Source organism: Panicum virgatum, chromosome 9N (assembly GCF_016808335.1).
Source record: "Panicum virgatum strain AP13 chromosome 9N, P.virgatum_v5, whole genome shotgun sequence".
In the NCBI taxonomy this organism is placed as follows: Eukaryota; Viridiplantae; Streptophyta; class Magnoliopsida; order Poales; family Poaceae; genus Panicum; species Panicum virgatum.
The window spans coordinates 70,474,019-70,499,145 of NC_053153.1; the positions used below are offsets into that span (position 1 = coordinate 70,474,019).

The 25,127-nt window shown below is 48.8% G+C and overlaps 4 protein-coding genes and 1 pseudogene across 8 annotated transcripts; 1 reads left to right on the plus strand and 4 right to left on the minus strand.

Moving 5' to 3' along the window:
- The first annotated feature begins 997 nt into the window (after window positions 1-997).
- On the plus strand, window positions 998-5,518 carry LOC120690470 (mitogen-activated protein kinase kinase kinase 1-like). Of its 2 annotated transcripts, none has more exons than XM_039973123.1 (9): window positions 998-2,154; window positions 2,808-2,892; window positions 3,187-3,249; window positions 3,387-3,544; window positions 3,833-3,908; window positions 4,013-4,072; window positions 4,470-4,577; window positions 4,708-4,975; window positions 5,157-5,518. In XM_039973123.1, the coding sequence occupies exons 1-8, from the start codon at window positions 1,139-1,141 to the stop codon at window positions 4,930-4,932; spliced, it is 1,791 nt and encodes a 596-aa protein (XP_039829057.1). In that variant the 5' UTR covers window positions 998-1,138; the 3' UTR covers window positions 4,933-4,975; window positions 5,157-5,518. The 2 variants fall into 2 exon arrangements, with proteins under 2 accessions (XP_039829057.1, XP_039829056.1); XM_039973122.1 differs by having other exon boundaries at window positions 5,160-5,518.
- Window positions 5,519-6,349: 831 nt separating this feature from the next.
- On the minus strand, window positions 6,350-11,620 carry LOC120691386 (partner of Y14 and mago-like). 2 transcript variants are annotated; one of them, XM_039974440.1, is made up of 4 exons: window positions 11,273-11,620; window positions 11,049-11,165; window positions 7,779-8,027; window positions 6,350-6,843 (listed from the first exon to the last, which is right to left on the minus strand). In XM_039974440.1, the coding sequence occupies exons 1-4, from the start codon at window positions 11,453-11,455 to the stop codon at window positions 6,706-6,708; spliced, it is 687 nt and encodes a 228-aa protein (XP_039830374.1). In that variant the 5' UTR covers window positions 11,456-11,620; the 3' UTR covers window positions 6,350-6,705. The 2 variants fall into 2 exon arrangements, with proteins under 2 accessions (XP_039830374.1, XP_039830375.1); XM_039974441.1 differs by having other exon boundaries at window positions 7,779-8,024; window positions 11,273-11,614.
- A 3,066-nt stretch (window positions 11,621-14,686) lies between these two features.
- LOC120693601 lies at window positions 14,687-14,783 on the minus strand (annotated as a pseudogene).
- LOC120690921 lies at window positions 14,741-17,193 on the minus strand. Of its 3 annotated transcripts, none has more exons than XM_039973832.1 (3): window positions 16,843-17,193; window positions 16,034-16,692; window positions 14,741-15,621 (listed from the first exon to the last, which is right to left on the minus strand). In XM_039973832.1, the coding sequence occupies exons 1-3, from the start codon at window positions 17,078-17,080 to the stop codon at window positions 14,938-14,940; spliced, it is 1,581 nt and encodes a 526-aa protein (XP_039829766.1). In that variant the 5' UTR covers window positions 17,081-17,193; the 3' UTR covers window positions 14,741-14,937. The 3 variants fall into 3 exon arrangements, with proteins under 3 accessions (XP_039829766.1, XP_039829763.1, XP_039829764.1); XM_039973829.1 differs by having other exon boundaries at window positions 16,034-16,668; window positions 16,843-17,172; XM_039973830.1 differs by having other exon boundaries at window positions 16,773-17,077.
- Window positions 17,194-18,005: 812 nt separating this feature from the next.
- LOC120690920 (phosphatidylinositol 4-phosphate 5-kinase 2-like) lies at window positions 18,006-21,661 on the minus strand. Its single transcript, XM_039973828.1, has 8 exons — window positions 20,827-21,661; window positions 20,580-20,747; window positions 20,305-20,470; window positions 19,885-19,995; window positions 19,606-19,799; window positions 19,382-19,512; window positions 19,165-19,267; window positions 18,006-18,473 (listed from the first exon to the last, which is right to left on the minus strand). The coding sequence occupies exons 1-8, from the start codon at window positions 21,267-21,269 to the stop codon at window positions 18,167-18,169; spliced, it is 1,623 nt and encodes a 540-aa protein (XP_039829762.1). The 5' UTR covers window positions 21,270-21,661; the 3' UTR covers window positions 18,006-18,166.
- Window positions 21,662-25,127: the final 3,466 nt, after the last annotated feature.

The following is a 25,127-nucleotide window of genomic DNA, read 5'->3' on the forward strand; positions in this document are numbered from 1 at the left end:
TTCATCTTCGTGCCTTCGCTTCTTCACGTCAGTGAAGTTGGACCCATTTGCGCCGGCGATTTGAAGGAGAGAGAGACGGCAGACGCTCGGGACTCACGCGCGTGAGAGGGAGCTCTTTCGGCGAGCGTGCGAGTCGCTAGCTACTACTGTGCAGTAACTATTCATCAATTAGAAAAATGAAATCGCCGGCCATCTCGTCGACCGTTGCGGACGCCCTAAGCGCGCTAAAGCGCAGGAGATCGATACAGACTGCCGGTCTTAGTAGAGCACATGATCGCCCAGGAGGCTAGCTCATCAGCCAGGCAGCCACAGCCAAATCCACTAGCTACTACTGTGCAGTAACTATTCATCAATTAGAAAAATGAAATCGCCGGCCATCTCGTCGACCGTTGCGGACGCCCTAAGCGCGCTAAAGCGCAGGAGATCGATACAGACTGCCGGTCTTAGTAGAGCACATGATCGCCCAGGAGGCTAGCTCATCAGCCAGGCAGCCACAGCCAAATCCACTGCCTGCCTGTCTCTCGTATCATCTGTCGAGGACAAGAATGCACGTGCAGCCACATCCGCTGATGAGTGATGAGCTCGTCGGCTACTCGGCTCACTGGCAAGCAGCAGAATCTCGTCGGCGCATCTGGCCACGTGCCGATCCGCCGCCGGCTGCTGGTGCTGAGCTCGCCGCTGGCGTCTGCCCACACGTCAGCGCCCGGCGCCGCGCCGGGACCATTCCAGCGCAGCGACCCCTCTCCCCCGTGGCGCGGCCAAACCCAGCCGCCGGCACAGGCACCGGCACCGAAGGCCAGGGCGGGTGCGCGCACCGCATCCCAAGTCTCAGCCCGATCACCACCGCGCGGTGCGGGGCCGAGCTGCCAGCCCGCGGTTGCCGTGACGCGCCGCTGACCCGACCGGCCCGGGAGCGGCGAAAAGATGCGAGTCAATGCGGAGGAGGAGGAGGCCTCCACCTCACCCGCCGAAAACCCCAAAAGCCCCCCCGAGCCGCGGCTAGCGAACCAAAAAAAAATCGCCCCCGCCCTGCCGTGTCTCCGCTCCCGCTTCCCCAAGCGGAGCTCTCGCTTTCGGCGCGCGCTCCCGTCCGGCCCCCGCATCCTCCAGGGCGCCCCATGAGCTGAGGCCGCCGCCGATGGGCCCGCCCCCCGCCGCGCAGGACCCCGCGCCGTCGCCGTCGGGCGGCAGCGGCTCCTCCAGGCGCCGCCTCCGCCGGCTCGACCGCCGCAACGCGTCCAAGAACATCGGCTACGACGCCACCAACTTCTGCCAGTTCCCGCTGTCCCCGCAGCCGGCCTCCGCGCCGGCGTCGGGGCCGGCCTCGCTCGCCGGCTCCGCGGCCTGCTCGCTCGACCTCGTCAACAGCTTCCGCATCGGCGGCAGCGGCGACGGCGGCGGGGACGTCCAGCTCCTCTGCCAGAGCCTCGGCCTCTCCGGCCCCGACGACTTCGCCATCCCGCTCGCCGACTGGGAGGCGCACAAGGCCGTGCGCTCCTCGGCCTCCGCCTCCGCCTCCCCTGCGTCCGCGCGGCACAAACCCGAACCCCCCGCGCGGGACTCCCCGCTCCGCCACGAGGGCGCCGACGAGCCCACCCGGCCAGCGGACGCCGACCACGAGCTACCGGCGAAGGAGCCGGCCGCGAGGGACGCCCCAATCGAAGCTCTGGAGCGGCCGGCACGGCTGGATCCGCTCGAGTCCACCCGCCCGGATGTGAAGAGGGCAGTTGGGGAGGGAGGAATCAAGGGCTTGCGCCCGCCGCCGGTGCTCAAGCCGCCCCCCTCGATGGCGCTGCCGCCTGTCTGCGGGGCGGGATCCACGTGGGATATCCTGCGGTCGTTCGCGCCGGATGAGAAAGAGCATGCCCCTGCGAGCAGATCTGGCCGAGATTTTTCACACCAGGATGCGGAGGAGGACGAGGATGCGGCGGTAGTGTTGACGCTGGAGGATCTCAGGCTTGGCGAGTCGTCCGAGGGCTTCACTGGCACTTCTTCGCTATCCACCACGAACGACGACGAGACTTGCAGCACGACCACCGAGTCCATGTTCTACATCTCACCGAACGGCCGGTTCAGGAAGAAGATTCGGTCATGGAACCGAGGGGTGCTCCTGGGGAGTGGCTCGTTTGGGACGGTGTATGAAGGCATCAGCGAGTAAGTGCTTTCTCTAATGATTATCCAGTTCGTCTGTACTGTTTGGTTAGTTGATTGGAATCAACAATTGAACATGCTAAGCATGCCCAAAGTTAGTGTAGGTTGCGTGTAGAAGCCCACTGGGTTTTGCAAAACCAATTTTTTTTTGCAGATTATATCTTACTGGCTCCATTTCTAGATGTTATGAATATACTGTACATTATGTACAGCCTAGCACTACATAGTATTAGTAATTGAGTTAATTGCATGATTTAGTCTACAACTAAACCAACATGATCTTAAGTTGTAGCAACTCATAATCAACTAAAATTGTGGCCCCATCCAATTCGAGGAACCATATTCTCAATCATACACAGGAGCATGGCATCTTAGTGTGCCAAAATGCTTCTGGGTGAACACATGATTCCTCGATCACTTGATGATTCTTTTCTATTTTTGCATATGTCAATTAGAATTTAGGTATGTTTACTTGTTTGTGTTCTAGGGTCACAGCAAAATTGGATATTTAACATTGAGAACAATATACCCTGTTTTATCTCCAATGCTCGGGATGGTTGTCTTTTCTAGTTGGCTTGCTCTAGTGATTTCTGTCACAAGTCTAAAGTCCCTTACACTCTGTTCTGTTCTGTTCTTTTTTTGCACCATATTCTCAGTGAGGGTGGCTTCTTTGCCGTCAAAGAAGTAAGTTTATATGATCAAGGGAGCAACGCGAAGCAGTGTATCTTTCAGCTTGAGCAGGTTTGTTTCATTATGTTGTCTTGATAATATGAGAGCTATAATGTATTACTGGTAGTTTCCTATCATATAGTGAATTGTGACAACTACTGGTAGCTGAATTTGTATGGCTATTGTGGTCAATGATAGGTTGAAAGGTTATTTTTATGGACTTCCACTATGACTTTCTAAGATTTGATCCTTTGGCCTGTGTGCTGTTAGCCTTAAGAGGGCTCAGCTACCGAACTATGCCCGATTCCTCAAAATAAAAAAAAAAACGCACATCTGACCCCTGCTACTGTATTTTTATCTTCTCAGGAAATTGCACTTCTGAGCCAGTTTGAGCATGAGAATATAGTGCAGTACTATGGAACAGACAAAGTAAGTAACTTCAGTTTATAAAGTCACTGACATATTATATGGTTGTGTGCACAGAAATTCATTGTTTCCTTTATAACTCACCTGCGAGCTTTGGCTATTAGGTATAATGACCATGCAATCGTTTGTCTGTTTTGCAGGAAGATTCGAAACTTTACATCTTCCTTGAACTAGTGACCCAAGGATCCCTTGCATCTTTGTATCAGAAGTACCGCCTGCGAGATACTCATGTCTCTGCATATACAAGACAGATCCTTAATGGGTTGACCTACCTCCATGAAAGGAACATTGTTCATAGGTAATGAAATTAGATAACTTTGCATTCCTATAGTGGCATTGTTAGTCATCCTGCTCCAGTGCAGTGAACGAGATTACTGGTAAAAACAAGGTATAGGGCCATTATGTGCCCATTAGTTTAAATGAAGCCCTGCAAAGCAAATGCCTAAAATCTGTATATTTCACATTTATTTGAAAAGTATTGCATAATTATATCAATGTACTCTTGTACAATTATATATGTGTGTGTTCTGAACTAAAATTATATATGTGTGTGTTCTGAACTATACTGTGAAATCTCATCTTGCAGAGACATTAAATGTGCAAATATTCTGGTGCATGCCAATGGATCTGTGAAGCTTGCAGACTTTGGACTTGCTAAGGAGGTTTGCTACTCTGCTTGCAATCTGCAAAATTTCCATGTTTTTTGTTCGATTTATCCATTACTACTTTTCTCTGATATAATATTGTTTTACCAATTCTCTTACAGATTACCAAATTCAGTGCAATAAAATCATGCAAAGGAACTGTTTATTGGATGGCACCTGAGGTATGCCAACATAATTTTGCTTGTTCACTATTTATATATTAGACTATTAGAGTATTCTTGCATTTGCTTGTTCATCTTATGTTTTCTTTCAATGATTTGTCTAGAATAATTAACTTGAATTAGTAGACCTAAAGTACTAAAATATCATTTGGGTAGTGCCCTACTTCAGTGGTCCCATTTATCTATCGAACATCTAGCTGAGTGTAATCAAGTTGGTTCGTGGTAGAGTAGCTGAGTTAATATTTCACTGCAGCTTGATGATTCATTGACATCATAGGCATTGTCTCAGGCTAACTTTGTGCGCTGGTGAACTTCTGTTATTGGATAACAGGATATAAGTTTTGGTCCTACATTGTAAGATCATTATAGAAGGTTGCGCTAAAATATAACTTTTCAGGTTGTCAATCCAAAGAAGACATATGGACCTGCTGCTGACATATGGAGTCTTGGTTGCACCGTCCTGGAGATGTTGACACAGAAAATTCCCTATCCTGATCTGGAATGGGTGAGAGAATTTAGAATTTTGTACCAACTTCTGCAAATTCTAGCTGCCGTTTTCTAATTGTATGAGGGTGCCTATGGGTATACAGTTTTCTCACTCAATATATGCTTACATCCATATTGATTTTCTGCAGACACAAGCTTTATACAGAATTGGTAAAGGGGAAGCACCAGCAATTCCTAGTGGTCTTTCAAAGGATGCCCGTGATTTTATAAGCCAGTGTGTAAAACCCAATCCCGAAGACAGACCTTCAGCATCGAAATTGTTGGAGCATCCATTCGTTAACAGGTCAATAAGGTCGGTACGGTCTATGAGGACATCTTCACGCTCAAATTCATCTACACGTGGCATCAACTGATGAGCGGGGATCATTTGTAGCACAGTACCAGTCTAGCAGAATGGTAAGTTACCTTGTTTCATGTTCATACTAAGATTTTTCATGTCACGGTGAATCAATATAGCTTAGCTTGTGCTTGTCTTGCTGCCGTCAGCTGCTTAGCTGTGGCTGGATAGGTCGCCACTTGTTTCTTCATAAGCGTGTGGGGTTAATCTGACTTTTGACTTCTGTGCTTACTCTACCTGCAGATATTAGTCACCGCTAATCATGCGGAGCTGGCTGAAAGGGAGGGTGGCTTGCCTGGAGCTAGTATTGTAAACGCTCAACAGCATCCTCGTCAACCTTGTTATTTTCCATTAGTTGATTCTTTGACGTACGTTTGAGGGAAGAAAGATGTCCTCGTGTTTCAGCCGCCGGCTAATATTCTTCTGCCCGGAGGAGTTAGAACAGTGAATGCGCATTGTAGCGCATGAGTTGTAGAGTGGAAACGGGCGATGTAAATATGTCAGCGTGTCCACGTGGGGATTTGTCTTGATGCCATGATATGTTGCTATGAGAAAAAGAAAAAATATAGAAGGAAGAAAAATCGAAGCTTTGGAATTGTCAACAACAGTTGTTAGATTGGAACGGCATATGCATATCTTGCTGTCAAATGCAGGAACGTACGGCGATGTTTTATTCGCTTTTTCAATGCACGGAACTCCCAAGAAAATTCTTGGATTGGCTGCCGCATCCAGCCGGTTGTCCATTTGGCATGCCATGCCATATCGCTGTCAGCCTGCCGCTGGGGGATTCCTTCCTCACGCGTTGTTTGTTGACTCGCCCGTCCGCCTACGTCGCCCGAGCAAAGCCAAACATGAACGTTTACGATTCAACCCAGAAAAACTGTATTTCGCTACTTGGCCATTTGTCGTGCCAAAGAAAATAAAAAGGTCAAAAGGACGACAAAGAACCGACGAAGAAGGGTTGATTCAAGATAAGTCGTGATGGTCTGTAAAGCTTAAGGTGACGGACACAGACAAAGCAGCTGTCCGGCACTCAGTGGCAACCTAGAACAAAGATGCAGAGAAATGCATTCTAGGTCTAGGGCTGGAAGTAAATTCTGATCCACTTCCAATAAATCCCCAGAGTTAGCATAGAAGTACACCGTAGCCACAGCCAGTAACAATAATCGGTTGAGGCCCTGTTTACAACCCGTAAATCTCGTAAACGCAAAAAAAATGTCACATCGAATGTTTGGACACATACATGGAGTACTAAATGAATTCTATTTATAAAACTTTTTGTATGGATGGGCTGTAAATTACGAGAGGAATCTAATGAGCCTGCTTAATCCATGATTTACAACAGTGATGCTACAGTAACCATCCGCTAATTATAGATTAATCATGAATTAATTAGCATCATTAGATTTGTCTCGCGATTTACAACCCATCTGTGCAAAAAATTTTGTAAATAGACTTCATTTAGTACTTCAAATTAGCAAGATTTCATCGCAAAAATTTTTTTGCGTTCCATCTAAACACGGCCTGAATCATCTCAGTGTGTAGTCTCGACAAATGGATCATCTTGTAACTCGGCGAACATGAGACAACAAAAATGTGCGGTGAGGAACTCTCCCATCGTTCTGCGCGAACCCACATCTACTGCGACTGCCTTTTCAGCAACCCACAGGTAACGGAGAAGCCTATGGTGATTGATTGGACCTTGGATCAGCACAAGTGCACAACACCATGGTGATCGCTTGGTAGCCATGGCTCTACTCTACATCACAACAGCTGAACCCGACTCTGTCTAGGAACCCGTGGGAGCTTTCTTGTCCTCCAAAAGCTTCAGCTCCGCACGCCACCCTTCAATCTTTTTCAACTTTTCCTGAGTCTCAGATTTCAATTTTTTGGGGTCACCTTGCAGCTGCGCTTCAGCTAAACGTATCTGCAAAAGACAAATTCATCAACGTCAGACCTCATCCTGTCTTGTCATCATGCTAACACACGTTGCAGACTAAATACCAAGTATATAAATTGAACAATCTACTACTGAATATCCATCAATCATTTTCTCTAAAAAGTAAAATGTCTTTTTTATCATGACTTGAATACACAAACGTCATTTGGTGCTAAGGCAGGTTTGCGGGGAAAAAAAACATTACATGATTCAAAATTTGTGCCACAATTTTTGACATCAGTACCCCATTTATTATGTGCATGCAGCAGCCCATTAGCGCCAAATATCGCTAATAAATAGGGGTAATCAAGGTCATTTTACCTCCTTGCTAGAATTCCAAGAATGACTTGTTTTTGAAGACAGAAGGAGCATACAAGATATAAAGGTCTCCCAAACAAGTAAAATAGCATTCTAGATTTTTTTTTAATAAGAAAGACAAACATAAACATTTGATAAAAATTAGACCAGATACAAAGCTAGAATCTAAAAGGCCGGCCCTACAAGTTTAAAGCATGGACAGACGCACTAAAACAAGATAAACTAAGGAACAATTGATAGGCAATAGCAGATATTAACATTAGATTCTTGGTGCTCCCCATGAATAAATCAGAAGATAGGAAAACATGCTTCAACAAATAGGAGCCAAGGTCACAGTGCGTTGATAAACACATTTCATATTTGAAAAACTAACATTGCAGGAAGACACAATATTTCATCATTACATTTAAACTGGAAACTGAAAACATACTCTGAAGTTCACAAAAAAGGACAAAATCCAACTTGATATTGGACAAAAAAGAACCAGGCCAGACCCGCAAACAACTAGGAAAGTGGCAGAAAAAGTTGGGAACTAGACTAACGACTCTGACTTGCCTTTTATTCGTTAAAAAGGTGAAAACATTTAGAGAGAGGGAGAGGAAAACCTTCTTCTTCAGTGCTCGAATTTTCTTATCTATGTCTGGAGCAGATGATTCTGGTTGTGAGCTATCATTGGCATTTGTGGATGGTGCTGCAGATGATTCAGAAATAGCAATGCCTCTTATTTGCTTTGTTACACTTTCCACTGAATCCCTCTGCTTATCAGCTTTGGAAGAAAGAACCTTGTCAATTTCTGCAGCACCAGCGTCCTCTATATCCAGGCCCTTTCCTTTATCATTTGTCGAACTAGCCTGCTAATAAACACATCCACAATTAAATCATATAGACGTCCCAACAAACCAGATATGTTCAATCTAAACAAGATCCAACCATTAAAGTAGTACAAAACAACTGAAATACAATGTTGTACTAACTCCATAATTAACCAGATGATTTACGAGAAGCTAAACACGTTACCTTTTATTCGTTCAACTTTCTGACACGACATGAATAACTTAAGCCATTGTGGTGACTCATTTATGAATTAGCTTAAACCAAAAGGCTAGTTTTCATCAGGGGATCTGGATTGCCATCTTGTTATGCTTAATCCCTCATGTCATGTGTGGTTAATGGGTTTGTGGCATCACTTGGCCCAACAAAATCAATCAACTAGTTCAGAAGACAAGTCATTATTCTATTGTGAGGACAGAGTTTGCAAGATGAAAAATCATAAAATACACATGGTGTCGCTGAGATGCTATGAAGAGAACAGGCTGAAAATGAAGTCACACAGAAAACATTCTTCGCAAGTAAAGTTAAATGTCTTTGATGATGGGCTAAAAGTGCATGTGCTGGGACTATTCTAGAAAGGAAGGAATGATGTTTCTTTCAACCTGATGTATGCAAGCAGAAATATTCTGATCATGCATTTATAAGATAGTCAAATCCCTAAATAATATTGACGACACATTTCCTTTAGGAGGGAACAGTAGGGCCATACCCTACTAAAAAATATAGGAGATGCATTTATACCAAAGAAAAATTTCCCACTCTGCAAAAGTAACAAAACCGGTATATGGCATCTGCGGAGCAAAACACTTCTTCAATTGGGATAAATACAAAACATTATGACCTTTCCTTCAATTGGGACAGATACAAAACATTACGAACTTTAAGAGCATAATCATAAAATGATGGATAAACACCAAGTCCTGTACAAAGTACAAATGTTAGGGGTCTGTGTCCCAGAATCAACTAAATTCCGTGTTGTCATAAGGTTTCCAACTCATGCACTGATAACCAACTTTTCAGTATGAGTACACCTCACCTCTTTGTTCAGATCAGTTTAGCTTGTCAAAACACCATTGTTTTGTAAGCAAAGGCATTGGGTAAGCTATATATATGAGTCATGCTTTTCTTCATCTGATCCCTATGTTTTTTCCACCAATTCAGTACACCTATGCAGCACGGATACGGATACGTGTATCGGTATCGGAAGGATACGGATACGCAGATACGGCAATTGCCTAAAAAACCCAATACGCGGATACGTTTTACTATTTTTTTACATAAATAATAAATAAATAATGGTACATATTAAAATTGTGAAAATAATAAATTACCTTGCAATAGAAATTACCAACCAAAGCAAAGAAAAAGTAGGGGGTTGTGGACTGAAAGTTAGACAGAAAGGCCCCAAAAAGCCCAGCCCATCTTTATCTACTCCCAAGTGCACGCCACCTTATCTTCTCGTTGCTTCCATGATTCCATCGCCGCCGCCTGCCTCCCTTCGTCTCCACTGCCGCCCGCCTCCTCCCTTCCATCTCTGCCACCACTAGCTTCCTCCCGGCCATGGGATCCCAGCCGCCGGCCTCCCGCGTGGCCCTGGAGCCCCTCGCCACGCTCGACTCCGCCGCGCTCGCCAACCTCCCCGTCTCCTCCCCACTCACCGTCCGCTCCGCCGCCCTTTCCGGCCACCTGCTATACCTCGGCAACGCCGGCGGCAAGCTGCTCCTCTTCTCCCTCCAGGATCCCTCCACCCCCGAGTTACTCCGCCTCCTCCCCATCGGCGCCACCCTCCCCGTCTCCGCCATCATCCCGATCCCCTGCGTCGCAAATCACAGAGGCGGAGGCTCGTCACCGGCGGCCGGCGGCCGGCAAGCGGGGATGCGGCGTCACCGCGCAGGGATGAGGCGCGAGGCGTAGGCTACGTAGGGCACAGGCGTGCGGGAGGCGCAGGCGCGAGGCTGGGAGTATCGGCTACTTAGAACGTATCAGCCAACGTATCCAATATTCGCAAAAATAAAGAAAAATCAGATACTCCCAGGATACATGTCCGCGGCGTATCGGACACGTATCTGTATCCAATACGTATCGGATACGCGATACGCGCTCCCATTGACGTATCCGTGTTACATAGCAGTACACCAAGATAAGAACAATCATGATGGTAGCAAGAATTAGAGAAATGCAATAAAACAAACGTTGTACGGTCAATAAAGTGGCACGATGGGGTAAGTATAGCTGCTACCTGAAGCAACATAAGCTAGAGCACCGCAATACAGTGAATACAGGATGCAATAATGCTAACTATTTCCACATGAACCATTACTTCAGCATTGGTGTTGCCTCATGATTGATTGAGATTACCTGATTGCCCAAGATTTTAGAAAGGAATATGAGATAACTACTGTGTTCTGCTAGTTTTGTGCAGCCTTATGGGCTATGACAATCCAAATTATTATACAAACATAAGTTCCATAAGTTTCTTGTACAACTTCTTCTTAACAAGCTAGAAACTCAAGCACATGAATAAATGACCTAAATATTGTTCAGAAACCGCACATAACATTTATCATTAACCCGGAACATGGTATAACATTGAATGCATCAAAGAGATTGGTGTGGTTACACCGTTATGTATTTGTTGAGAACGGTATGCGGATTACTGCTACACTCAAGTGACCAAGGTAATAACTAGTATATTGCAGTTGGGTCTTTATCCAATAATACTCAGTTCTATTGCTGCACATCTATTTCTCACAATCCAGATCCAACAAGCTGCAGGCAGGTGATTATCTTAAAGATAATAGCATTGTTTAAGGGCAACTTTTGTGTGTACAAATTGATGAGCATGGCTAACAAATATGGGAGAACGGGTCAATGCCTCCCTGCATCACATAACCAACCCCATTAATCAGTTTCCTCTTGAATGCTGAGCAGAGACAAGAATGGTACCAATGAACAAGCCAATTCAATTCAACAAAATCTGGCAGTTTCCCTAATATCAATGGCGATACAACTGCAAACACCGGAGAAAGAGAGACAGGCCCTACCTGCTGCCGTTTCTCCTTGCGTCGCTCGTTCCGCTTGGCCGCCTTCGTCTTGGGCTTGGCATCGACCGCGAGCGCCGGGTCGTACCCCGGCGGCACGTCGGGCCCTGACTTCCTCATCTGCACCGAGCACGAGACAAGCAGCCACCCCGATAAGACCAACGAAATCGAGCAGAGGCGCGGTACTTGCTGACGCGAAGGAGGAAGCTCCGGACGGAGGAACTCACTAGGGCGCCCTTGGACTGGTAGATGGCGACCTCCTCCTGGGGCACATAGCCGGCGCGGATGCGGATGGCCTTGCGGAGCGTGCCGTCGGGGCGTCGAGTCGGCGCGATGATGCGCTCGCCCTCCTTGGGTATGGAGAGTAGGCGTCGCTGGTCGCCGCCGCCGCCGTCGCTGGAGGTGGCCATGGCAGGGGAGGCGCGCGGGATTCGGATGCGGTGTGGTGGGGAGGAGGTCGAAGGCCGCGGCGACGGCGGGCACAGGATGGGTTTAGGGGAGTCAAGGTGTCGGAGCAAAGACCTCTCTGCCGCAAGGGTTGCGTCGGACGCCGGGACTCCAGGAGTGGGCCGCCGGAGTTGAGGGTTTTCTGCCCTCCTCGTTTTTGCAATTTTATTTTCCTTGTTGCTGAATTCGAATTTCGTTTTATAATATTTTTTGTGATTTTCTTGTTACTAACTTCCAAGTCCCATTGTGCTACCTTTACAAGATTATAAAACATGTAAGCCAAGACAATGCATCCTATATTTCTTTTGAATTTAATTTTGATTTTGGTAGACTTGGTTAGTGTGGTTTTAGAACCAATATTTGATATATAAGTTACTAGTAGAAACTAGATTTACATATATATAATCCATTATGATTATACACTATTTTTCACTAATGAATGGACAATGCGATTAGTGCAATAACGTCAAATCAAACTATCTATATATTGATATTTGGCTGGTTGATTAATGATAACTAGGCGTATGGCCCGCATATTTGCGTGGCTAGTATTGAAAATTCAAAATTTTGCATGTCGTTGTATTTTTACTATTTTTTAAAAATTATACTATTTATTACCATACATCATCATGTTCATTATCGTAAATTATATCTTATTTTGGTTAAAATAATTCAAATATGATCTACCTATAATAACAATTTGATTTGTTGAGCTTTAATAATATATGCATATAATTATTCTTATTTTATTTTTATTTTGATTGATTGTTGTTAGCTTTAGTATTTATTAATTAATAGTATGTTTGTAACGGATACATAGCTAAATGGTATTTTATATTTAATTTCTCATAATGGCAGTGTTGGGTGATTTTTAATTAGGCACACGGGTATTTTAGGCTAATTTTTATTGTAATGGCAGTGGTGGATAATTTTTATTTTTCAATTTTTCTTTGATTAACGTGGTAATTTCTAGACCTTAAGAGCGAACGTGGAGGCTCCGTTTGTTGGTCAAATAATAAGATAATAGATTATCTAAAGTATATGCTACCATACCTTGAATAGTTAGGGTTAGAGAAGGATATGGTGTTATCTCGACAAAAAAGTAGATATCACACCGGGTTACTCAAAGCTAACATGAGTTTGATCGAGCTTGCAATTTTTGACAATTTAAACTCAGGGTAGGCTATTTTGAGTTTTTTTTTTCGAACAATGGCTGCTTTGAGATAATCTTTGCTTGGGGTACTTATTAGCGTAGTAGCAGGGTACTCTTTGATTTCTTGCAATCCATTTTGTTTACCATAAACTTCTTTGAAGGCAAAGTTTGAAGGTCACACAGTATTAGAAAAATAGATTTGCTCCTTGTCAATTGATTGAATTTTGGGTTTTCTGTCAATCGATGTGAAATAGAGCCCTCCTCGCCCCTCCTCCAACTCTGGCGAAATTCCGACAACATTAGAGGTTCAAGTTTAGGGTTTCGGGGTTGCCGAGGGGCTGCTGCTCACCACCGACCATAGAGGGAGGGCTGGTGGCGGCAGCCGACCCTAAGGAGGAGGCAGGCACGGCGCGGGGGGGGGGGGCACCGACGGCCGAAGTGGCGGGAGACGGTGGTTGGGCCGGCGGCGGGACAGGGGAGTCGATATCGACAATCATAGTGGATGGGCCCAACAACGACAGCGCCGGTGGGAGGTGGCTGGCATGGGCAGGCTAGGGTCTCGCCAGTGAGGTGGGGGAGGGGCTGTGCGGCAGACGGCGGGTGCGAGGAGCTGGAGGTGATTGGGAAGAAGAAAGGGTGGGGGAGAAGAGAGGAGATAAGGTGGAGAGAGGGTGATTGAGAGGTACTAGCAAATATCTCAATTGATTGACATGGAAACGCACAAAAAAACACGTTTTAAATACAAGAGTTCCATGTGAAAATAATTTAATATTTATGTGGGCTAAAGAAATCTTTTGCAGTCCACACCCCCATATGTTTCAAACGTCCAAAATAGAAAAACAGTTCCTAGATGTAAATGGAGATTCAGCCTTTGGTACGCGAGTTAAACCCTTTTTGACTACTGATGACAACACGAGGATTCCAATCACTTGGCTCCCACATCACATCACAGTTTGAAGTTTGACTAAAGTTATATAAACAATAATAACATTCATGATTCAAATATGTACCGTTAGATTAGTTATAGAATATATATTCTTCATAATAAGTTGTTTGGAGACATAAGCGCTCGTACTATAATCTATAAATTTTATCAAACTTCAACTAGTTTGACCGATACTGATCCAATAATTGCATTCTTATATGGATGGAGGAAGTAACATGTTGAAATTATCACGTTCTAATGCATCTCTCAGGCCTCAGCATCTGCTGCCGACACAAAAGACCACTCCAGGTACACCAATATACATGTCCGATTGGAAGATGCCAACCACTTGTCTGCCTCAGGTTAACAGAATGCAATGCATGATCAGGCCAAACCGCCAAAGACCCAAAGTGGCTATGCTATCGATAGGACTCCTGAGACCAGAATCGTAGATCCGAGTAGGACGCGTCATGCGTGAGAGTGGCTGACCTGAAGTCTGAAGAAGTGTACAGGTTCTGACCAACTGGTCTGCAGCCTCGGCCATGCCGATGCCCAAGGAAGGCTGGCCCGGCAGAGCATGGCAAAAGCGAGGGCGACGAAGAAGAAACAGATCAGGCGGCTTGGCGTGGTACAAAGAGAAGTCGAGGAGGAAAGGCTGGCTGGCCGGCCATGTAGCAACAGCGAGAGGACTCAAGAAAAACGCATACAAGACACGGGCCGCAGCAGCAGACCAGATCTGTCTCAGCATCTCCCTGCACCGGCTATCTCTCCTTTTGATGCCTGTCTCCTCTCCCCCTCCGCTTTTCCGCTTTACCTTTCGCCAGTTCGCCGAGCCAGTGGTAGGACTGCAAGTGGCGCCGCTGCCTCTTCTCCGGTCACCACCATGGCCGGTCATAGCAGGCGAGAGAGGAAAAGATACCGAGCTGCAAATGCTTGTAAAGAAGGCAAGTAGGCAACATTGGCCGCACAGCAAAGAGTTTGCCGTTTGTCACGGCAAATGAGTGGAATCTCTTAGTGGGAGATCCTCTAACCCCTTCTGAATTTGGTATTGGAATCTCTCCTGATACTTAGTTATTGGGAAGTGATTACCGTGAGACTGCCGGTGGCATTTGGTACAGTGATCTCACCTAATTCTCGATTTGTGCGTGTCATTCTTGTGCAGAGGTCATCTTCTCTGTATCGTTTTAAATTTATCAGATGTCTTCAAAAAGACTATCTCTCCCAATAGTTCTTGATGCATGCTTACATGTCTGCACGTTTGCTTACAAGTTTCAACCAAAATTGCGTAAAGAAAAGTTTGTATAAGATGGAATGTGTTGCTTACAAGCGAAGATCATCTGCGAGAATCACCCTTCTTCACCTCTACCCTACCAGCAGCTATTGCTGGTTCCTTGCTCTGCCCTGGTACTGTGGTCAGGCACAAGGACATCGAACGCGCTCAGCGTCCACTCGGCCTCGGCGTTCTCGCTGACGTATATCTCCGTGCCTACGTCGAGCGACGTCCACCGCCTCTTGGCCGGCGGCGTGCCCGGGTCCTGGTAGAAGTAGAGCGCCTGCGACAGGGCGCCGACGTCGAGCTCCCACGCCCTGGGGTCGCCGACCCATCCCTGCCCCCTCGCCGTCGGGTAGCCGAACTCGCCCCACACCGGGTGCGGCACGAGCTGCAGGATCTCCTGCGGCTGCGGGTTGCTGTAGGCGTCGCAGTAGGTGGTCGGCTGCTCGGCGCGCCGCGCGTTCCCGGGGGAGCAGTAGACGTGGTAGGCGGCGTAGGGGAAGCGGGCGGCGTCGGTGCGGTGGACGCGGGTGCCGTTCCGGTACGTGTGCCACGGCGGGCACTGGTCGATCCTCGACGGCCGGCACCACGCCGGCGTCTCCGGGTTGATGATCATCTCGCTGTACCGGGTCACGTCGGTGGCGGTGTCGCCGTCGCAGGGCCGCCCGTCGTTCTTCCAGCAGCTGCCCATGTCCATCAGGTAGAACTGGCTGTTGGGCCCGCCGCCCTGCTTCACCTCCAGCGTCACGCGCACCTTGAAGTCCGGCGATTCAGGCACCTGGTCGACACCCTCTCAGTTAGGAAATGAAGCCGAGACCCAGATGCCAGCCACATCATGTGGTCGACGACAACTTCGAAGCTCGTGCTCGTGGCCACCGCCGCAACAGAACGGTGGTTGGTCCAAAAAATGTGTGTTAAATATACTTCTATATACTCCTTCCATTCCAAATTGTAGGTTCCAAATCGTAGGTTGTTTTGACAAATCTAGATATATAATTTTTATCATGTATCTAGACATAGTGTTTATCTAGATGTCTAGAAAAAATTATGCATTTAGATTTACCAAAACGACATACAATTTGGAACGGAGGGAGTACTATATATATATTCTAAAAGCAGTAAATTCCAATGTAGCAAATTTGGAGAATCTGTCAAAACCAAGAGAGGCTGGACACAATTTTGGAGCTTACGATCTTGGTCATTCCCCTGGTGTCGTAGTGGTAGCCGCCGGAGAATCCCCTGGTGGCGTCGGAGCGCAGGTACAGCATCAGCCACGGGTACATCTTGGACGTCCGCAGCTTGTGGTGGAACGCCCACCCGCCGTTTTCGCCGCTCGCCGCCACCTCCTTCTCCCACGTGACGGAGTAGTACGACACGTCGCCGCTGCCGAGATCCGCGGCGTCGAGCTCGTACGTGCCGAACAGCCCGCCGCGCAGCCACCGGCCGTCGCCGCCGCCGAGCGCGGTGCGGTTGTGGAACACCAGCGGCTGGTTCATGCACCCGGCGCCCCCCGGGCAGGGGAACCGGGACGTCTGCGGGAACGGGCGCGCCGGGCGGCCGTTCTCCGGGCAGATGGCGGCGGTGGTGTCGAGGTTGCCGTTCTTGAGCATGACCATCCAGAACTGCCACGGCGCCGGGCTGTCGGGCACCTGGCACCGGTCGCCGAGGTAGAGCTCCTTGGCCGCCGCGTAGCGGTCGACGTCGGTGACGGTGGCGCTCGCCGGCGCCCCCGGGAACGGGTCCCCCGCGCGGAGGCTGTTGTCGGCGTCCGTCACACGGTGCACCACCTCGTACACCGGCTGGCCGTCCTCGCCGGCGCTGGTCTCTGCAAAGATTTGATTTAGCCTTCCTGAATAATCGAATCTCGGGAACAATGCTTGACCCAGAGCCGAACTGGCAATCCTAAATTTCTAATCTCTCTGTCTCTACTCGCATGTGAGGACTGAGGAAGAATGGCGAGGGAGGAGAAAGAGATGGGAGAAGAAATGGATGGATCGACCGAGATCGAAGCAGTCGGCGCCGCGGGGACTGCCCATGCCGGGGGCCTCCTGGCCGACCTCGTTGCAGAAGTTCCAGGCCTCCCAGGCCACGCGGAGGCCGTCGCGGCGCATGCCGGGGTCCCCGACCGCGGAGACATAGCCGCCGCCGCTGCCGTGCGTCCTGATGGCTCGTGCTGCCGTGCAGCACGAGAGAACGGCGACGAGGAGGGAGGCGGCCGCCGGCGGCCACGCTGCCATGTTGGGGAAAGGGAGTTGTTCGGCGGCGGCAGTTGCTGATACCGAACCCGGGTGAGGATGCCACACACTGTGGACCCACTGTGGTTGGTGCGGCTGTGGGGTCCGCCGTACTGTAGTGAGATCGAAGACAGACACGGTGGGTGCGCACCCACGAGAAAACTAAATTACTAGTACTAGCTTATTTTCTGAACGAAGAACATGGCATGGCAGCTTCAGGGATTCATCCAGCAGAGTCTGGCAAATATACGTTTCATCCGCAAGCGAAAAAGCAAGAATGCATCCAAATTCCTTTCATATTAGAGTTTGACAAGGATGCACCAGTTCCTAAATCCATCTAGTGTATGCTACAGGGCAGCATATACATGTACAGTGTCTGATCCCCAGTCGGCAAAGAGCATACCGGTATTCATCAAGCATCCCAAGAAGCTAAAATACTTGAGATTCTTGGCGGATGCGAGTGCAAAAAGGAATAAACAACAGCAAGGTTCGGGATGTGCTCCGCAATCATGGAGCCGGCACTTACATTTTACAAGTCCTCGGAAAGGCGAAACTCTATAGTTTTAGCTCGCATCCTTTCAGCATTAGCATGCGTGTCGGCAGTGCTCCTTCCCCGGCGCCAATTATTTTGGGTTGAAATCTTACTAATTTGAAGTATTAAATAAAGTCTATTTACAAAACTTTTTGCATAAATGGGTTGTAAATCGCGAGACGAATCTAATGATACTAATTAATCTATGATTAATCCATAATTAGTGGATGGTTACTTGTTGCAAGTCATAGATTAAGTAAGCTCATTAGATCCGTCTCACGATTTACCGTCCATCCATGCAAATTTTTTTATAAATAGACTTCATTTAGTACTCCATGCATATGTTCCAACATTTATTGTGGCGTTTTTTTTACGTTTACGGGTAAAGATAGGGCCTCAGAAAATTATGCGCCCGGTAAACCGCCCACCCTTTCCACTGTTCCAGGGCACGCTCGGGATCGGTGAAACATCATACCCGGAGGCTTCACCAATGGATCTCATGATGTAAAAAGTCAGTGGAGCTGAACAGTCACCGGTTAACTCTGTGCAAGTTTCTCTTACTGTTCTCTGATGAACACCCTGCGAATGAAGTCCTGGAACCTCCTCGAGTATAGCTTTGGGTCCACGGCAGAAATGCAGCCAGGGTTGACCTGGAAGGACTTGTAAGCATGCTCGAGCTTCTTGGTTATGTCGTAGTCTTGAAGAATGTCGATTATTCCAAAGAAGAGGTAGACATCCCGCGATCCTCCGCTTGGCGTGGTTATGAACAGGTGTCTTTCATTTAGGAGAAACTTGTCGAGGACTCTCTTCGATCTGTGCTCGGCCTGTGCAGGCATGTTCTTGCCTAACTGGACCATCGGTTTCCTGATAAGAGCAGATAGAGGTCACATTAGCTCAACGGAAAGTATTCGACAAAATTATGGAATGTGACAGATACAGATTCGGATATTTTAGCCTGAAAAGTTAAAGGTATCTTAAGAGTTCCTTTACAAGTGTTTGACTTAAACAAACACACATGACCCCATGATGCTCCTTGTTTGTAGGCTACAAAGGGAGCAACAAAGTAGGATCATGGTGGAACACAAATTGCGTTACTGAAAATCACAACATAAAAAGTCAGTACTTTTCCATAGTGGAGAGAGTAGCAATCTTCATAAAAAAAATATATAAGAGCCTGAACTACAGGTCAATTTAGAAAAACATGAATTTTTCCAGTTATGGCCCCTAAATTATCAAACTAGTTTAACTGATGTAGTCACAGAAGCAACTAGTGGCTAGCTACACCTACACCTAAAAGTTACCAGGAGAAATTCGTAGCTTAACGAAATATAACAGATGCAATAAACAACTTCTGAAGGACAAAAACACCTGAAAACAAGTTAACATATAACCCATTATTCTGGTTATCCACGTTGTTTGTACTGATCATGCTGATATTGATCGATCACTGGGTTTCATACTTAATTACAACTAAGTTCCTCAGATTGTGTTTCATTATTCGAAACAGTCCACGCTTGTTGCAAAGAAACGAAAGAGCGCAAAAGCAATACATTACCGAGAGTCAACAATGAAATCTCTGTCCTTGCATCCAGATTCCATAAAGCAAACCTCACAAACATCACCTCCACCTTCAAATGATTTTCTTTTGCCAGTGGATTCTGATCAGGCACATTGTCAAGTTGAGATCAAAACTGACTATCAGTTTATGATCGAAAATATGTGCATGGCATGATTCAGAATATTCGAAGCTACACATGATCCAAGCTACTTACTTGGCAAACCATTAAACTGGGGTACACCCATCTTAGACATTGAGACATCATTACGAAAGTGAACTCCTAGCAGCAAGCTGTAGTCCATAATTCCTTGTGTCTCTAAGAATGCGCAGTCCATCTGAATTTGCCTATGCGATAATAAGAGCCAGGTTTAGGATTGATTTCATAATTGTCATGAATTCGCAGCCCATGAACTTAAGATAATCTAATGCCAAACTCACTTCATCAGCTCCTCGTACCAAAACTTCTGCAGGTGGAATGCATAATCGAGATCGAGGTCCTTTAGAGTAGTAGTTTCATCGATCTTCTGTTCTGCTTTGTCAATAGTCCGACCATGTGAGGAACCTTTCAAATCAAAACGCCGGTGGATCTTATACTCTGAGCAGCAAAAATTGTCCATTATAATGAACCGGACCTAGTTGTTTAGGTTGACATCATGTCATTATCGAGATCATTTGCATAGAGATGAAACAACAAATAGAAACGTGAATATTGCTTACCTTGGGGCAGCCAGCTTGCTTAATGCAATGTGTGCCATAGAATCTTGTCAGTAAAGTGGACTTGTATCGACAAACATGTTCGTAGTAACTCCGCAGCATCCTAATTAGAACCTGCAGATCAAGATTTTGTGTAAGTCGATGTTCATGTCACCTACTAGAACTAGTGCTGTAGTCTCTCGTAAGAAGCTAAATTTGGGTTTTAAAGATGGACCAAATCTAACTTCCAGAAAGAAGGAACATGTGCTGCTAAAAGATGTATCAGGAAAGCTATTTTTCGTGTGTACAGCTGAATTTTTTTTCAGAAATCATTTCAGGCACAGGATTAAGGATGACCAACGTGGTAAGAACTAAGAACGAACGAGTAAACATGCGACCTAACATGACCAATCGTATTCAATCTAGCTATCACTAACAACTGACCTTCACTTCGGCCTTCTTCACGGTTTTGATCATGAAACGATCGTCCTGCGTAACGAAGAAGCAGCTCCCGCTCTTGCCCGGGGACGCCAGCTCCCGGAGCGTGTTGCTGCCGCAGATGGCGAGCATGTAGTCGGCGGGATCCACCCCGAACAGCTTCCTCAGGTGCCTGGCATTGGCATCACTCAGCAGTCAAGCAATGCATCCACGCGCAGGAAAAAAAAGTTGCAGGTCTTATTCAAATGACCAAATCTATGGCCAGCAGAGCAACATGGCACCTGAATACCGCGGGGCAGTAGTCCTTCCATCGGAAATCCACCGAGTGATGCGGCGGCGTGAGCTTGGACCCCTCCGGCGGGAACCGCGTCCACACCTTCTCCCGCGGGTCCAAGTCTGACGGCGAGAGCTTCCTGAACGGCAGCGCCGACGACTTCCCCACCGAATAGCTATGGCACGAATACCAGGGCAACACTGAGACGCAGGGTATCCCGAGGAAACGTAGCAGCGGCGAGAGAGCATTGGTACCTGATGCCAAGCTGCAGGTTGAGCATGAGGCCATAGCTCCGGTGGCCCTTGCAGATGGTCTCACCGGGCCTCCTGGCCGCCGCCGCCGCTTCCTCCGCCACCCGCTGCGGCGGCGGCCTGGGCCGCGAGGGCGGCGGCGTCATCATCCGGCGGAAGAGCGGAGCCGGCGGCGGCGGCATTGCCCTGGCGCTGCAGCTGCGCCGCAGCGGCGCGGCGACGATGTCGCAGGTGATGTCCCCGGCCTCGCCGTCGCACTCCCAGATGCATATCCGCGGCGCCGGGCACTTGCCGTCCACGGACAGCCGCTTGCGCAGCGGCAGGTAGCTGCAGGACGCCTCGCCGTGGAGCTCCCCGCCGACGCGCCAGCCGGGGCCGGGGCCCGGGCCCGGCCCGTGGCCGCAGCAGTCGCTCTGCAGCAGCGAGGCCGCGGCGCGCGGTGGCATGGGCTCCGTGCTGGCGCCTCCCGAGCACGGCGGCGGTGGGTAATGGGTGGTTGTGCTGGGCACGCGCGACTTGACTTCTATGGCAATACTAGGTTCCTCATTTTTAGGGGAGGGGATGGGACGAGATCACGAGACCACCAGAGCTGAGAGGAGGAATGGCCGCTCGCGCTCGGGGTTGGGCGTGAGACGGGTGGGAGGGAGGAGACGAGACGGGGTGTCGGAGGTGGTGGCTGGCCGGCGGCTTTGCTTTCGCTTTCGTTGCTTTTGCGCGCGTCGGCTTTGGTTGGCACGCGACGCGATGTCAGGCGGGCCGGCGGGGAGCCGGGGACGAGGAGTCGACGAGCACTGGAGCCGCAAGACTACTCTACTCCTGCTGCAGTGCTGCTAGGCTACTAGTAGCGGTCGCGGGGCTGGAAGCCTGGAACTTAAAAGGGTCTCCCGCTCGGCGGCGCACGCGGCCGGGGCGGCGTCTCCTTCCTCTCCGCGGCCGGCCGTCCGCGCCAGCCGACGACGCGGGCCTGTTTTTTGCGGCTGGATGGGCCTTTCCTATGTGGCCGATTCACACACAGCTGGGCTACGCGCGTCGGCCCGTAGTGGCCCGTGCAGTACAGCGCCTGGCAGGTGCACCGAATGTTAGTTGTCCAGTTGACAGGATGAGCTAAGCATCGGCACTAAAATCTGTACTGTACTGACGATAGATATATGGATGCATGGAAATTGAAACATTTTTCACCAAAATTAACTCACATACTCACCTCACAAACTATCTCTATCAGGCCTACGTGTAAGACCAGAAGTTTGACAGGGGAGCCTGGCAGACCGAAAACGCCTCTCTCGCCCGTTCAATCGGATCGCCGCGCCCGCTTCGTCTTTTTTTTTTCTTCTCACCATGGGGTTTTCTACACACCTCTGCGTACCCGCCCGCCCATTCGTTGTTCGCCTGATCTTCGCGGAGATGGAATCCCCTCCCTCTGTGCCCGCCTGTGATGGATTCCCCTTCCTCCGCACCATCACCGGCAATCACGCTATCTTCCATCCTGATCCATTTTTTCGGCCACCCGAGATCACGCACCCCTCCGCTCTCTCCTACGGTTGCGCCCACTCGCCTCCTCCCCTTCCCCCTCTCCCCTCCGACGACGGAGCGGCCTGCGGAGTCAGGCGGGGCCGCGGCTTGCAACCAGCACGGCTGGGCAGGGGCGCGAGCGGCAGCCCCGGTTGCTTGCTGGCGGCTAGTGGGCCCCGGATGGGCTGCTGCCCCGCTCCCGCACCTCCGCCGCGCATCCCCGGGCCCTGCTGCCCTCTTCCCCGGCCGGAATCGACCAATTTTCGGCCGGTCGGAGAAGCCCCGCCGCCGGTCCCAACCCTCCGCACATCGACAGCCTCCTTCCCTGCATCGGCCACCGCTCCTTCCCCTGTGTCGCCGATCAGCTCGGCCCCCGCTGCCCTGCATCGGCCTCTATCCCCGGCGTCGCCACGGCTCTGCTCGGTCCACGCTGACCTGCATCGGCCACCACACTGTCCCGGCGTCGCCGCTCCGCGCTGTCGTACGGAGACCGCTGCATAGGGCGAGGCAAACGATGTGAGATGCGGAACGGGCCTCATCAGCCATTCTACGGCCACCGTCGTCCCTAGGAGTTCTTCGGCCAGTGCCTCGGGCTGCAGCGTTCTTCGGCCACCAGGATTTGGAAGGGCCGTCCTCGCAGCCTCCCCGATGTACCCCACGCTGCCCTGCGTCCTGCCGAGGCCACGGCGGTTGAGGTGAAGGAGGTTGCAGCGACACCAGCCGTGGCAGCTGCACCTAGGAAGTCCACGCCAGCGCCGGCCGGCCTTCCTGGCACGTCCTCCCGGGCCTAGCCCCATGAAGTCGAGCATGATCCAGCGGACGCGACAGTTCACGGCCCCGCACTCTCCGGCAAGCGCCGCCTTCACGGGCCCCTGATCTGATCTCCAGCACTTGGTATGTTCATCCATTACGATTCAGTTTCATTGGGCCTTATTGCTCTAATGTCATGCTTATATTCTCATTGCATCCGATGTCAATAGGACTATATGGATGGCAAATTGTGATTAGCACCATAAGCCTTAGACGCTATTGAAGTGTCCCCTCATAAGAGAAGACTTAAATGTGATATAATATCAGTCCCAGGAGACTGATAATACATTTATTATCAGATGGTACATCACCGTATAACTCTACGCGGTAATGGGCAGTGGAACGCCACTATCGCGAGGATAACAACTAAAACCCACACGACGACATTAACTACGAAGAGGTCATCAGAGTCTTGCGCCATACGGAGCTTCCTGCGGGTGACCCTATCCACAGGCAAGGTTGGGTGCAGGACGGAACCCCTACTCAACGTCTTCGGGAACGAAGTCTGGATCTTTCTCTGTAAAAATTAAGAATGGGGTGAGTACAAACGTACTCAGCAAGTCCAACCACACCCACAGAGGGGTATAAATAGAATATAATGCACAGGGTAAATCAAGGATAAGTTTAGGGTTTAAATTGCGGAAAGCTAATTTTAATGCAGGGGTTCATTTGAAAGAAAGGATTTTCAAGGCAAGTTTTCTTGTACCGAGTAACACATAGTATTGATCCACACAGGATCCAAGTTTTTAGTTGCTACCAGACTCCTCATCCGCCGTAGCACACGGCACAACTGCTGGACACTTTTCCAAAACAACTCACGCCAACCCATCCATTCCCAGAAGAAACACTAGTTATGTGACCACACCGTACTCGTCCAGTACCGTGTGCACGGCTATTCGAATAGATTCTTAACTCTGCAGAGGTGTGCAACTTTAACCACAAGCAGTGTATCACAACTCGATCACCTTAGTGTCGGTGCAGATCCCAACAAAGCCATTACCCACCTTAGCTAGGTCTGACTAGCCATCAAGGGATCCATCAAGGGGTCATCGACCTTTCACCTAGGTTTAACCGGGGCATAAGTCACACAGAGATTATCCCTTCTCCTTAGTCACCCGTTGCTCTCAGCTCTCCTGATGGCTATCAGACTAACTAGTGGGGTTTATGCTAAGCCGTTGCCCATACAACGGTCGAGTGGTTTGCACGATAGTGGAGTTAGGTGATATGACACACCAACTCGGTCCTTAGTTGTGACAAGATGGATATCTCCCTTCCTTGCTCTACCACACGGGTACGAGCACACCATTTGGCAATTCACACAGAAGTGCCATCCATCCCGTCTAAACTCATCTTTCAAAAATTCCACATTTTCTCTTCCACACACACACATTTTCTTTATAAAATAAGTTGCACCGTGTTTAAGGTCCTAAGCGTTCTAACAACGATTAACATCTAAATAGAATAAATCATATTCAGACATTAATCTAGGTGGTCAAGGAATGGTTATAACAAATCAAGGGGTGGTTATCCAACCATGTTTTCAGTAATCAAAACATATGCAGTTTTGTAAAACGGGCCAATAGGTTGTGTTTATAAAATTAGGACAAAACATGCATCAAAGGATGAGATTGAACTTGACGTCTTCAAAGCCTTCCGGGAAGTCCTGATCGAGGTACTGTCCTTCGGGTTCAGGGTCGCGGTACTGGTCCTCGTTCACTTGCTCGTAGTACTGCTCGTTGACGGGTTCTCCCTCGTTCACACCGTGATCTACGACGTACACAAACAAGCACACAATCAAGAAAAAGAAACAAAAGTTTTATCGCTGAGCTCGAATCGGAAATAATTAAGATATGGAGGTAGGAGTAATATTTTTAGGCGGTTTTCTAATGGCATGGCCAAAATTATGTTAGAAATGGTGTGGTAAAGTTTCAGGTCGATCGGAGGATTTTTGGCGCATGAAATGACGAGTTAAAGAGGGGTTCAGG